At 39.2% G+C, this 13,411-nt stretch overlaps 1 protein-coding gene across 4 annotated transcripts in view; it reads left to right on the top strand.

The window, feature by feature from the left end:
- The window catches only part of RETREG1 (reticulophagy regulator 1), a 108,669-nt gene that overhangs the window by 82,504 nt on the left and 12,754 nt on the right, over nt 1-13,411 (top strand). For all 4 annotated transcript variants that reach the window (XM_032789752.2, XM_075062693.1, XM_075062694.1 and 1 more), the window contains 3 exons: nt 1,948-2,074; nt 5,954-6,038; nt 10,460-10,597. In XM_032789752.2, the coding sequence (XP_032645643.1) occupies nt 1,948-2,074; nt 5,954-6,038; nt 10,460-10,597 (350 nt within the window). The remainder of the gene's footprint in view (nt 1-1,947; nt 2,075-5,953; nt 6,039-10,459; nt 10,598-13,411) is intronic.

Here is a 13,411-nt window from a genome sequence, read left to right as displayed (position 1 = left end):
TAGTATGGGGGATTTTCTTTCCCCTCTTCCTCCTTTTATCTAGTTCTTAGGTTAAACTAAAGAGAAACCAATCTGTGACCAAAAGAATTATTACTGCTAATAGAAAAGTTTTTGTTGATTGTTGTTGGCAATTTCCTAGTAATGCATTAGGCTTAATAGGTTGAGTGTCAAAGTAAAAGAACTGAAGTACTGTATACATGTTACTTTCATAGTCTGATCAATGCTGTGCTCACTGAGTAGTCACTGATCCGATTGCCAACTCCCTATCTCCTAATTTGGGACATGTAATTCAGCTTCTAGATATATATGTGATGGCACGTCTTTTACATTAATAGGACATAATATAGGGCAGTACCAATTGTTCATTCAGTTTGCCACTGTTTCCTGTGTTCATGCACTCATCCAAGCTAAAATTAACAGCAAACAGGTTATCACTTAAAATGTTGTCTAGGTTGCTAGGACAAAAATTAGATCTATTTTGTGGTTATTTTTTCCCTAACATCTTTTTGCAAGTTCTATATGGGTTCTTTAAAAAAAAAAAAAAATAGCCATAGGCCTGTTCTCTTGAGCAACCCTACAATAATAAATTAGGGTGCCTGCACAATAAACAAACAGAAAAAATAAGAAAATAGATTTAAACCTCAACCCTTCAGCAGATGGCTTTGGTTTTAGGATAGAAAAATAAATTTGATAAAGATTTCTCAGATTTGCAAAAAATTTCTCATTTGCATGCTAAAAATACCCACCAGAATATTATACAATAAACGAACCACATTAAATGGCACACAAGATGGCTTTAAATATGTGAAAAATGCCCTGATGATGTCCTTTTTAAAAGGAAACACCAATAACACAAACTTGATGTTCACTCAGTTATGTAAGGCAGATGTGGATCTAGACTTTTGAAATTAATGCTTCCAGCATTAATAAGCAATGATTCCACTGTGATTGTTTATAGGGACCTAGAAATATATTACACAGAACTGAGCTATCATGTATTTTAGGTCTGTTTAGCTATGTAGTTTCAATTAGAGAACATATTGATAAAGAGTGTAAGATATTGCTATAAGCAAGAGTACAAGTAGTTTATTATTCAAAACACAGTCAAGCTGTGGAAAGATTCTGAAGCTAAGGAACCTGCATGTGTTTGACGACTGTACATAGGGATTTCCCAAATTTTAGCTTAGGGTTTTCATCACTGTGGCTAACTATTATTAATTTTTTGTATTCCAATATCATCTAAAAGACTCTGCCAGGTTTGAGGTTCCATTGTGCATTGTGCAAACATAAAATAAGAGACAATAATACCCCCTCTACGAGTTTAAATCTAAATAGACAAGGCAGAGAAGGGGTGGGAGGAAAAGATGTACCATATAATTAGAGTAAATAGAGTGGTGGTTTGCAAACAAGTTAGGAAAGAGTGTCCAGAGGAAAAAACTGTAGAAAGTAGTCTGATGAAATAATTGGTGCCTGCCAGCTTGTAATCTTTAAATTGAGTGGTCTGCGTACAAGAGAATACTGTGGTTATATACTTAAATATTTATTTAACAATATAACAAATAATAATCTTGACTTGCACCTCACTCCACAAGGAGACTTAATTAGATCATTGTTTCAGGGTAGCAGCCATGTTAGTCTGTATCCGCAAAAAGAACAGGAGTACTTGTAGCACCTTAGAGACTAACAAATTTATTTCAGCATAAGCTTTCGTGATCATTGTGTCATTCATTAGCCAGAAAATATGGGATAATAAGCACTATGGATTTCTATAGCAGTAGCTGTAGGATAAATGGAGGACATCAGTTTTCAAAATGGTCAGATTCTGTTTAGTGTTTTTCTTTTCTTCTAGAAATAGTATGAAAGATTAATAATAAGAGCAAAATATTCCATAAAAGCAATGCCTTCTCAGTTTTACTTGTGACTAAAGATTTGTTTTTCTATACTCAGCTGGGAAGTCATCAATTCCAAACATGACTACAGGCCCAGAATAAACCAATGTATTGTAGATGCACTGGTGAATTTATTTCTATTTCTTCAAGAAATGTCACACTTCAAAGAGAAAAACCCTGGCAAGGTAAGTTCAATAAAGTAAGCTCAATATCTTTATCCTGTTTTGTCTCAGCATACTATGATTGATAATATAGTAGGTAAATTTGCTAAAATAAAGACACTAAGCTAGATTCATTCAGGGTTTGTGCTAGCTTCTTTCTGTACGGATTGCAAGGGAGACTCCATGTAGCAGAAAAGTTGCCCAGAAGAAAGTTTTATGGCAGTAGAGCCCTTCCCCCCCTTAGCTGCTGGACTCTTCGCCAGAATTAGGGCAGGATATGACATGACCAGGGTGGCTATGGGATGCACTGCTCTGAAGCTCCTGGTGGAAATTCCATCTGTCTCCCTAGGGTAGAGACATCAGAAAGATCAGATCACAATAATAGCTTTAACAAAAACAGAAAAAATCCTACATCATTTATAAATTTATGTATTATTTTTTAAAATACCTTTAATTGATTTTCAAAAAGTTTTACTGAAGTATTACATAAATAGCATCTAATATTATGATATGAGAGGATCCTACCTATATTATAGTGCTATCATTTATCTGCTCATACAAATGAAGCATAATTTTTCCGAGAAAACACGAGTGATAAAGGCAAGCAAGAGTATAATACCCTTCTTCTATTGGCAGAGTACTGTTGTTTTTGGTCAAATCTGAACTGATCTTTTCTCAATTAAACAAGATAAGAGTAGCATGAGCGCATTGATAGTGGAACAGTATATCATGGCAACTGTAGTGGACATAGTAGATTTTTGCTTGTATCTTTGGGTATTTCACTATTTTTTTTTCTTTTTACATTCAAACTTACGTGGACAAGTTACATTTTCTTCTTGAGATCATAACAAGAGTTTGCATTGAGATTTTTCCTGGAAAGAATGCTCTCCGATGTAACAAAATGAGTGTATATATTCCCAGATTAAAAGTACATTAGGAAGAAGTTAAGGTTGAGAGTATATATCAATAACATAGGGTAAAATACATTATAGGAAAGTTGTGATTATCCTAGAAACAAATGTAAACCCAGGAAATTCAAAGTTAAGATTAAACTAGGAAAAAAAAACCCCAATCATATGAGGTATGGAAATTCAGCTTTAATGCATCCAGACAACCAGATCTGCCGTTTACTGATCGCCATGCACTGGGGGGTAGGGGCACTTATCTCTTGAGCACTTCTTTGTGGCTGAGTGTGGTATTTCAGTCCTTTTGCTGCTCCTGGCACCCTCTGTAGGCTGTCTGCCTGTCTCTGCGAGTTTTCTTTGGCTTGGACCTCCAGCCAGGTCACACAGTGAGACTGAACATCTTGCAGAGTCCAACACCCTCACCAGAGTCTTTAGTCCTAGTACTGGGCCCTTTAAATTCATCCCTCTGCGTGGGCTTCTAAGCGAGACCTGTCCCCTTCATGGGGCTTAGGTTAGGCATCTCCCCCCACTCCCATTTCTTGGGGTTGATGCTATTTTGCTGGTGGACCCACCCATTACTCTATGTTCCAACCTAGAGGCCCTATAAACAGCAGCCAAATACTGTTCAGTTACATTTGTTGCTGCTGCTTCCCTAGGCCTCTTCCCATCTGGCCCCTTTATCTTCACCAATATCCCAGGACCAGAATTCTCAGGTTCTTCTTTCCCTGCAAACCCAACTGTGCAAGCGAGGGCTGAGTTGTACCCTGGCTAGTACTCAGACTCCTTTGGCCACCCAGGGACTGCCCTACTAAGGCCCAGCATCAAATGTTATCTGAGCCTGCTGGGCACTGATTGGCTGTCACTAGACTTTCTAGCCCTTAGAGGACCAGGTCTTTGTAGTTTCCAATATGGCTGCTTCCAAGAGACCTCTCTAAGCAGGCCTGGAAGACCCAACTTCATTGGTCTTTTCCTTGCATATTGCTCCTTTCTGGGGCAGGGTGCAGCAGAGGAGTGGGGCCTCGAGCAGGAGTCCAGAAGGGCCTGGTACTTTCTGTCACATCTATCATTAAGTATGCCTGAGGGAACTGCACCACTGTGCACACACAGAATTCATGTGTCGCATAATTTTTCCTCAGAAAATACATTCTGCCCCAGAAGTGCTGCAGTTCTGCCTTTTGCCTGCCAGAGGCCAATGTGGCACCAGAACTGCCAGCAACTGGCTGTTCTAGTGCCACAGCAACCTCTGGTGGGCAAAAAGCAGAACTGCAGCACTTCTGTGGCAGAATGTGTTTTCTGTGGGGAAAAAATTCTGTACATGAACAGTGGTACAGAATTGCCCTAGGAGCAGAGGTTCATCACAGCATCTGCCTCTAGAGCCAGACTAGGACAGACAGAGTGAGGCACATGGGGCTGCTGGGAAGGTTCACAGACTGGAGTTCAGAATGGCTAGTGGGGGGACAGCGTTGAGCCAGCGGCTGAATGGGAGTGGGGGTGCAAGGCCACATGAGGATGGGAGGTTTGGGGACGGGGCAGATGTGCCTGACTGAATGGGAGAGGCTTGGGGTCAGCCAGGGTCTGCATGGGGGAAGCTCACCAACTACTTAAGAATCCCGCTCCTCCCCACCCCCAAAAAAGCCTGTTCCGTACTTTTCCCACCCCCACCTAACAACCCTCCAGGTTCACTCCAGGCTCCTCCTCCTCTCTGTCTGCTCCTCCTCCTCTCTGTCTGCTCCTTCCCTATCAGCTCCTCTGTTACCTCTGACTCCCCTGAGCCTTTTCACTCATTCTGATAGGTGTAAGAAATATAGTTCTGTATTGTGATTTAAATGAATTACTCAAAGTTCTGTATTAATATGCCTAGTAAGGAATATATTTGTCAAAAAAAATTACCAGAATCTTTTTTTGCTCTGTATTGTTACAGACATACTTGCTGACAGATATTTTGAAATAAATTACCAAAATAATTGAAACTGGCACGATTATATTGTATTATTTTGACAAATAAAATAGGCAGAATTTTGCAGAATTTCAAAATATTGTGCACAGAATTTTTATTTTTTTGGTACAGAATTCCCCTAGGAGTAGTTAAAGCATTTTAGTGTTTGAGGTCTCAGTTTAGACAAAACTGATTTTTAAAGACACATTAGATTTTTTTTCCTCCTCCCCTTTTCCCCTGATGGTGTCACTGTTCTATTGTTAAGACCATAAGAGAAAAAATAAAGTTTGATAGTGCATGCTTCTCCTTCTTAATTAATTTTATCTCCTAATTTAATTAATAAGCTTGTAAATTCTCAGAAAATTAATGCTATTTTCTAAAAATAAGTGCTATAGTTTTGGGGAGGATACATTGTATTTTTCAAACACAACAGAGGTTAAATCTCTTCTTTATATATGCAAAATTCAGATTCATTTATAGAGCAGTAACTGATGCTTCCATAGTGATACACTGTACAGTGTTGACAAGTGCCAAGAGTTAGCACTATGCAAGACAAAACAATGAAAATGTCAAGTAAATTACAACTTAATTTGCATAAAGCTATATCTGGCTTTAGGAGATCTTGTCAGTGCCTTCCTTTTATGAATGAAATCAAGTCCCAGTTTTAAGTTTAAAAAAAAAGAAAAAAAAAGGTTGTAGTTTTCAGATGGATTTTGAAAATGGTGACCTAACAAAACGAGTACCTGTTATTACCACCTGTTATATTTCTTCTGATATTCTTTGTATTCAGTTTTTGTGACTGGTAATGGTTGTTAAAACTTCCATATGGTAAGTGGAGGGAAGAAGCCTTATTTTTATAAGACATAGCCTAATCACCCAAAAATAGGGTGTTTAATTCTTACTGTAATACTTGTATTGCAATTATAATAAAAAATCTTCAATATTGTACTTTTAAACTAGAATATTACCCTGCTGGGGAACTGTTCTTATCACAAAGTGTAAATATTTAATGTCATAGCAATATGAATTCTAACTATCATCTCTGATCTCTTCTGTTTTCAGTTTTGCCTTCTGGTCTGCAGTGTGTGTACATTTTTCACTATCTTGGGTAGTTACATTCCTGGAATTGTACTCTCCTACTTTCTATGTAAGTATAGTCTTTTTTTTCAAGTCATGTCTTATGCATGTTGTATGTTCATTATGCAGTCTAACATACAGTCCGTTTTTTAAATAAATAGTTCTGTATATGGATCTTGATTGATGATGGTTTTATATGGATGTCAGGTTACAGATTTTTCAGTTTGTCAGTTAAAATTCTGGCACATCATGGCACAACTGTATGATATCTTTTAGGCAGTGATACAGAGAGAGACATGTTTATGCCAAAAGAAAACATGATCATGAATAAAAATATATGCTACATGACCACAAATTCCCTATTGGAGCTTCTGAACATAGTTAATCACTTGGTATAAGTAGTTGTTATAACATTGCTATCCCATAGAAGAGAAACCATACACTCCTATCCCACAATGTCTGGAGCTGGTTAGAATGTGCTGGTTTTGATGTTTACTTTGTCAATGATTTCCATCTTTCAGCTGTACATTTCCCTTTCTCAGAAAGCAAATGATGTCTTCAAACACTGATGATGGGCTGTGAGCTATATCTCACTGAGATGTCTCTTCCATGGAAAATTATCCCACTACCCCTACTGTTTTTTTTTGGTTTGTTTTGTTTTGTTTTTACAAATTATGCCACCAACTACTGTAGTGTATCGTGTGTCCATACCGTCATCTAATGCTGTTGTTTATATATGAATGGAGTTTTAAAAAATTCAAAAGAGTGAGTGAAGAGCTGAGTAAATTATACGGAAAAAACCCCAGATGCTTCTGTTTTGCCAGCATATTGGTGTCAGTCTCTGCTGCTGTGAGAGAGTGCCTTGTCCTTTCAAGAGAACTCTGAGTTAAGGAGGGGGAAAAACAGAGTAAACTTGAGGCTGATGCATGTATTAATCCATTGCATTGGAGTGTGATATCAGTTCAAGCACACCATGTCAGGACCTTAATAGGTATAGTCAAATGGGTTAGCAGAAAAGGTCAGTGAAAATAGCGAGGATTATTAAAAGAATTATTACCACCATTACCAAATTTATTATAATGATGGAGCCCTGGCAGATTTAAGAGATTTATATTTAGCATTGTTGGAGTATTGCAGCATACAGCACAGTGATTTATTAAGATCACCAATACAAAGGTTTACAGGCAGAAGAACAAAAACCTTTCTGCTTACATCGAACTTTTTGAGCCAAATATAATAAACTTTTATTTGTTCTAAAAGAGCTATATATCAGCTATATAGAATTAATAAAACAAGAATGCCAAAAGTTTACCCCCATTGCAATTGGGAGAGAACATTAATTGCAAAAAAAATGTGGCTACCACCCTATTAAGATAATGACTTATACCTTTAGCACCAAGGATCTGTCCTATACCAGGAATAGAAAACATCTACTTAAAATCAAGGAGGGCACTGGCTCCCCTCCCCTCCGCCCCCCGGGACATCCAGAATGCCATTGATAGTACTCCTGTGCTGACAGAAATGGCACACACACAGAGTCACTGACTGGAAAATCACCTGAAGCAGCAAACACAGTGTGGATCCAATCTCAGATACAAATAGACCACTGCAGAAGGAACAGTTTTTAGAACAAGAGGTCATGTGATCAGAAATTCATTGAGATAGTAGTCATTGACAAATGTCCAATATATTACCTCCTCCTAGAGCTTTCTATTTGTTTTAACCTCAAACAAATACACCCAATTATCTTTAGTTTATATTATGTTTTATTTGCATTCAATATTTTCTTTAAATATGTTATAGAAACCTCTGGAGTTTATGAATACTGACTTTGTCACATGGTAGGTGGTTACTCTTTTGTAACTCTGACCGATGTCATGTGACTAGGAACAGGAATTAAAGTTCAGTGTTTTACAAGCCTGTAATATTATTATATTGTGGTAACACCTAGAAGCCCCAATCAGAGATCCTGGCCCATTAAGTTAGGCACAGTAAACAGGTTATGATACTTTCTTGGGGTATCCAGAACTGTAAGTCACCCTGTTACTTCTCTGCCTAAGCATAAAAGGGATCTGCTGGTGCTTAACCGAGTGACAGTTCCTTGCCTTCCAGTTTGTTAACCAGCCTCACATGTTCCTCAGGACTCTGCCAGTCATAACTGCCTTGCAGATTAACCCTTGGACTACTTCAGTTCCAAAACTCTCCAGAAGCGTCTCCCTACGACATCCAGATCTTGTCCCTGGACACTCACAGATATTATCAAGTATGCTGTTTCCAAACAGACAGAATATACATCAACCTGTTGGTTCACCTGAGGATGCACACCTCACTTTAATATAACAGCATTGAGATGAATGTATAATAAAACCATAAGTTTATTAATAAAGAACTGAGATTTAAGTGAAACTAAGCAGACAATAGAAACAGAAAAGAAAACAAATAATGACATTTTAACAGTTGATATATTATCTGCCGCCACTTCCCCAGCATATATAGAAATGGGAGATAGTTACCCTATAAATCTATTACGATACTGGTCTTGGCAACAATTACTGGTTAAATGCACTGTAAGACCACACCTTTAAATCCTATTTTGGGATGAGCCAAAATTAACGAAGCATGGATTTCTTTTAAGTATATAAATACATTTTGTATTTTTGCTGACAGCACTAGCAATATTATTTTATCTAACGGTTAAACTTGCTGATTGACATAGATTGATCTTCTACAACAGCAGAAACTTTCTCCAGAGTAAGTGGGACAAAATACACATCAGCTGGATCCAGTCAGGGCCATTACTTGGTAACATTTTTCACTACATTTTAGTGACTTTGCTTTTGTTTTTCTCCTTCTAAAAGATTTTATTTGCCTAAATATATATATTTTAATCAGACTGTGATTGTGACCCAGAGACCTCTTGATGCCAAGTGGCAGCAGGAATAAGTGGTACATAACAGTTAGAGGAATGCCCTGGGTCTGGTATTTACATTCGAGTTCACCAAAAGAGTGTCATGTGAGGTCTTTAATAAAAGCCTCTGTCTTGCTGGTTGTATCATTGGAAAATGCATGTACGGATGTTGTATATGGAGTTACATATGTACACTGAAAATTATGTTCTTAAGGTCTATGTGTAGGGACTGGTCACCAGGAACAGGGAGAAACTGGTTTTCTTTCCGGCAAGAAATGTTTACGTGTTTCCATGTAAATGAAGTATTGTCTGATTCACAATGGTAATCTACTCACCAGTCTGAACCAAATGCTAATGAAGGATAGTGAACTCTTCAAAGAGAGGAAAGGACCAGGAAGAAGTAAATATTGGGATAGACAGGGGCAGGGAAACCCATCTTGAGGTGCACATCAAAGGTATGTGCTAGTACATTTAAAGGTGCAAAGAGACACACTGGTATCCTTCACCTAGGAAGTAGAACAGCAAAATTTGCTTAATGGAAAAGGGGTCTCAGCCAGGCCTGGTTGAGAATGTTGAGAGAATTTTGGGTGAGATAAGCTTTTTTAGACAGAAGGATAACTTATTAATTAAGTTTAGTCTCTAAAAAGCATGTTATGATTCTGTTTTATACGAAACCATTTGTTTCCTATATTCTTACTCACTGTCACTTGAATTTCTGTTCTTTGATAATAAAGTTATACTTATTTTCTCTGTAAATATATCTAAGTGCTGTGTGTTTAGCAGAGCTGTGTTCTAAGGTATAACTAGTAAGCTGCAGTGTCCTGTTCCTTTGGGAACACCAGACCTTGTAGTTTTGTGAGAGTTCAGTGAATAAAGGGCTGACTCTGTAGGGAACACTCCTAGGATGCATGGGTTGGTGTGTGCCTATTGCTAACCTGCACAGAAAGAGAGAGGTCTGGAAGGTAGTGCTTGTGTCACCAGAGGCTGCTGGTTTCAGGAAACGGATCCACAGCAGATACGGACAAGAATTCTTCACGCTAAGAACAGGTGATGGTGAGGTGCCTCACAATCCTGGCTACCCGGGGAAGTGTCACAGGGATATCATTTTGCTTCTGATTTGCACTTGGAATGGACAAAGAGTAGGATGAAGAGGACTTATTATTATTCATGTATTTTGAAAAGCAAATTTAGGTCCCTGTGAGAGGGCTTGGATTGATGTCACTAGAGACTAAAGCTCTGTTTATCCAGATAGATTATGGCATAGGCAGCAGCTGTGGAAAACTTTGCCTACCCTGACCTCAATAGAATGCATTTATGGAGGCAGAAGAGAGGGTAGTTTGATCTAAGTGCCCAGTATGAAAACAGGAGCCAGTTGATGTGAATATAATGGTAATTTTTGTGATGTGGACTAGTAATCAGTAGGAACTGTACTGAGACCAGTAACTCCTCTGATGTGGCATTTACTGTTGTTTAAGTTATGTAAAGGTAATTCTCTTTATATGTACGGTGTAATCTTTAGTTAGTGATTTAAACATAAAATATTTAAGTAACCTTTCTGTTTATATCTTGGTTTTGTGTTACAGTACTGTGTGCCTTTTTATGTCCGCTGTTCAAGTGCAATGAATTTGGGCAGAAGATGTGCAACAAAATCAAGTCAGTTCTGCTGAAACTGGATTTTGGAATTGGGGACTATATAAAACAAAAGAAGAGAGAGAGATCTGGTAAGTAACTAATATGGAGGGGGAAGAGGGAGAGGTTGTTTAGTTTTTCCCATATGCAGTCTCAAATATTATATATCTAAAATTAGGCAAAAATGTGCTCATATTATAATAATCACAGTTCATCTTTTAAACCAAGCATGAGTATACTTGTCATTATTGGAATTCTAAACTAATGGGTGGGAGCAAAGTTTAAACAGTATGTCAGACTGACCGGTTAGGATGGGGTGAGGAGTTTTCTCCTCTTATTAGACTTGATCCGCCCCATCACATCATATATTTAGGAAAACTGCTAGTTTTAAAGTATGAAACATTAGTCTAGCCACCTTACTCAGAGTTAACATGTACTTCCAAATGCATATGTTCTATTCACATTAAAGCACCTAATGTATAGTGACTAGATTGAGGCTTCTGAAATAAGGGCTCCTAGATTCTAACCCATCTAAATTATGCTAGTGACTGTGCAACTTCAGGCAATTTACATAACCTCTGTGTGTCTGTGTTTTCCGATTGAGGTATTGTGAGGCTTAAGCAGTTTGAGATCCTTTGAACTAAAAGATACTGTATAAGTGCATGTTGTTGTTTATTTTATTAAGATGTTTATTGTGGAAGGTGTAGGGGGGTCCCAAAGCAACTGCTGGGAAGGATATGAAATAATATACTCAACTATTTTTGAACCATGAAATTGCACTATAGTATAAAATCAAAAGGCCATACTTCTGACACTGAAATATTAGGAAGATAAATTAAAAAATGCCATCTTCATCCCAGATTTTCTCAGATAAACTTTTATTCTGGATCATCTTTATATGAGCAAAATTATGATATTGCTTCTTTGATTGTTCACATGAGGGAATGTGGCAGGGCGCTGCTAGGAAAGCCCTTAATCAGCTCCCGCCACCCCAGCCCCAATCAGGGGAATGGATTGGGGCTCGGTAAATAGCCAGTGCTTGCCAGGAAACTGCCCACATCTGCCAGCTTCATTAACAGGAACTAAAAGGCTGGAAGTGGAAGGGGGCGGGGTGGAGACCAGGAGGGAAAGGTCAGGCTCACAGGGAGGAAGGAGCCTACTAGTCTGTTGCTGGTCAGGCCGGTGTGAGGCCAAACTGTGTAAATGGCCTGTAAATAATGGGAAACCGCTGGTGGGGAAAGGACACAAAATAAAGAGCATGGGTGTTGCACCAGCTTGGAGCATCTCTGAGTCTTTAAAGAGTGGGGCCACCAGGCCAAATCCTATGGGGCACAACATGCACCCCGTTACACGTGGGGGCTTGTCCAGGACTCAAAGCCACTGCCAGCGAGTGGAAACCTGAGCATGGAGGGAACAGTGCAGTGGCTCGTGAAGCAGCAAGAGGAGCTGCAGAAAACCCAGCAGGCCTTGCAGCAGTCCCACCAGGCCAAGAGACAAGTCTTACTTGGTTGGCAGGCCGAGCAACAAAAGACCCTCCTGGACTTCATCAGGGAGCAGGCCAGTGTACAGCAGCAGCTCCTTCACCGGTTGGGGAGTCCCCCAGGAGGTGATAGCAGCCGTACACGAGGGTTGGTGCTGTGTAAGATGGGCCCCACCAATGACCCCGATGCCTCTCTGTTCACTTTTGAGCATGTAGCCATGGGCGCCAAATTGTACAAGGAGACCTGGGCCCTAAGACTAGCCCCCTATCTGGTCGAAGAGGCACAGGCTGCCTACAGGGCCCTAACTAATGAATAGGCCAAAGATTATGAGGCGGTGAAGGCGGCAGTCATGGACCAGATGGAACTGTCAGCCAAAAAGTACCAGCAGAAGTTTTGGGTGGCGCGGTGGACAGGGGGTTTGTGGCCGCACTCGTTTGCCCAGACGCTCATGGGCTGGGCCATGTGGTGGTTAAGGTCCGATACCCAAACAGTGGGAGAGATAATGGTCCAGATAATCCTAGAACAATTTGTGCAGGGTCTCCCGGAAAATGTGTGAGCCTACTAGTTTGTTGCTGGTCAGGTCAGTCAGAGGCAAAGCCATATAAATAGCCTGTAAATAGTGAGAAACTGGTGGTGGGGAAGGACACAAAATAAAGAGCACGGGTGTTGCACCAGCTTGGAGCATCCCTGAGTCTTTAAGGAGCGGGGCCAAGTGGCCAAATCCTACAGGGCACAGCGTGCACCCTGTTACAGGGAGGAAGCAAGTGATGTTGGGAAAATGTGTTTTGTCATTGGTATGAGGCTATTATTGATAATGCATCTTTAGCACCTTCATTGTAAGATTTTACATAGCTTTACAAAAACAAATGTAATTAAGTTTTGCACCATCCTTGGGGAAAGGTATTCCCTTTGTAGATGAGGAAAACTCTGGCACATAGATCTAGAGAATTACCCAAGGACACAAAGTAGTACATGACAGAACCAGGGATACAACCTACATTAGGAGATTGGACTCCAGACCCAGTATCTGCATCTGCTTTTTTCCAGCTAAACTACAGGAAAAAAATTATACTTCTTAAAATATCCTTTTTTCCAAAGATTCAATAAACATTTAAGAGAATTCCAATAAGACAGTCCAAACAACAAATAAATCAAAACTATCATTTAGCTAGGAAAGAAAATCTAAAATAAGAATTCTTATCACACCTATGTTCCTTTCAGACACAGATTACAGTAAATTCTGTAGGCTTTGTTAAGGAATAAATCTGTCAGAAGCAAATTTCTATTAATAAACTTCTCTTAACTTTACCTCATTGATATTTTTTTCATTTATATTGTAATTTTAAGCTGAAAACCAGGAAGTACAATGTTATGTTTCCCACAACTGTACTTGCGCACATTGCATGTATTTATGGAGCTTGACTC

Source organism: Chelonoidis abingdonii, chromosome 2, assembly GCF_003597395.2.
Source record: "Chelonoidis abingdonii isolate Lonesome George chromosome 2, CheloAbing_2.0, whole genome shotgun sequence".
NCBI classification, from domain to species: domain Eukaryota; kingdom Metazoa; phylum Chordata; order Testudines; family Testudinidae; genus Chelonoidis; species Chelonoidis abingdonii.
This window is presented reverse-complemented; position numbering and strand designations above follow the sequence as displayed.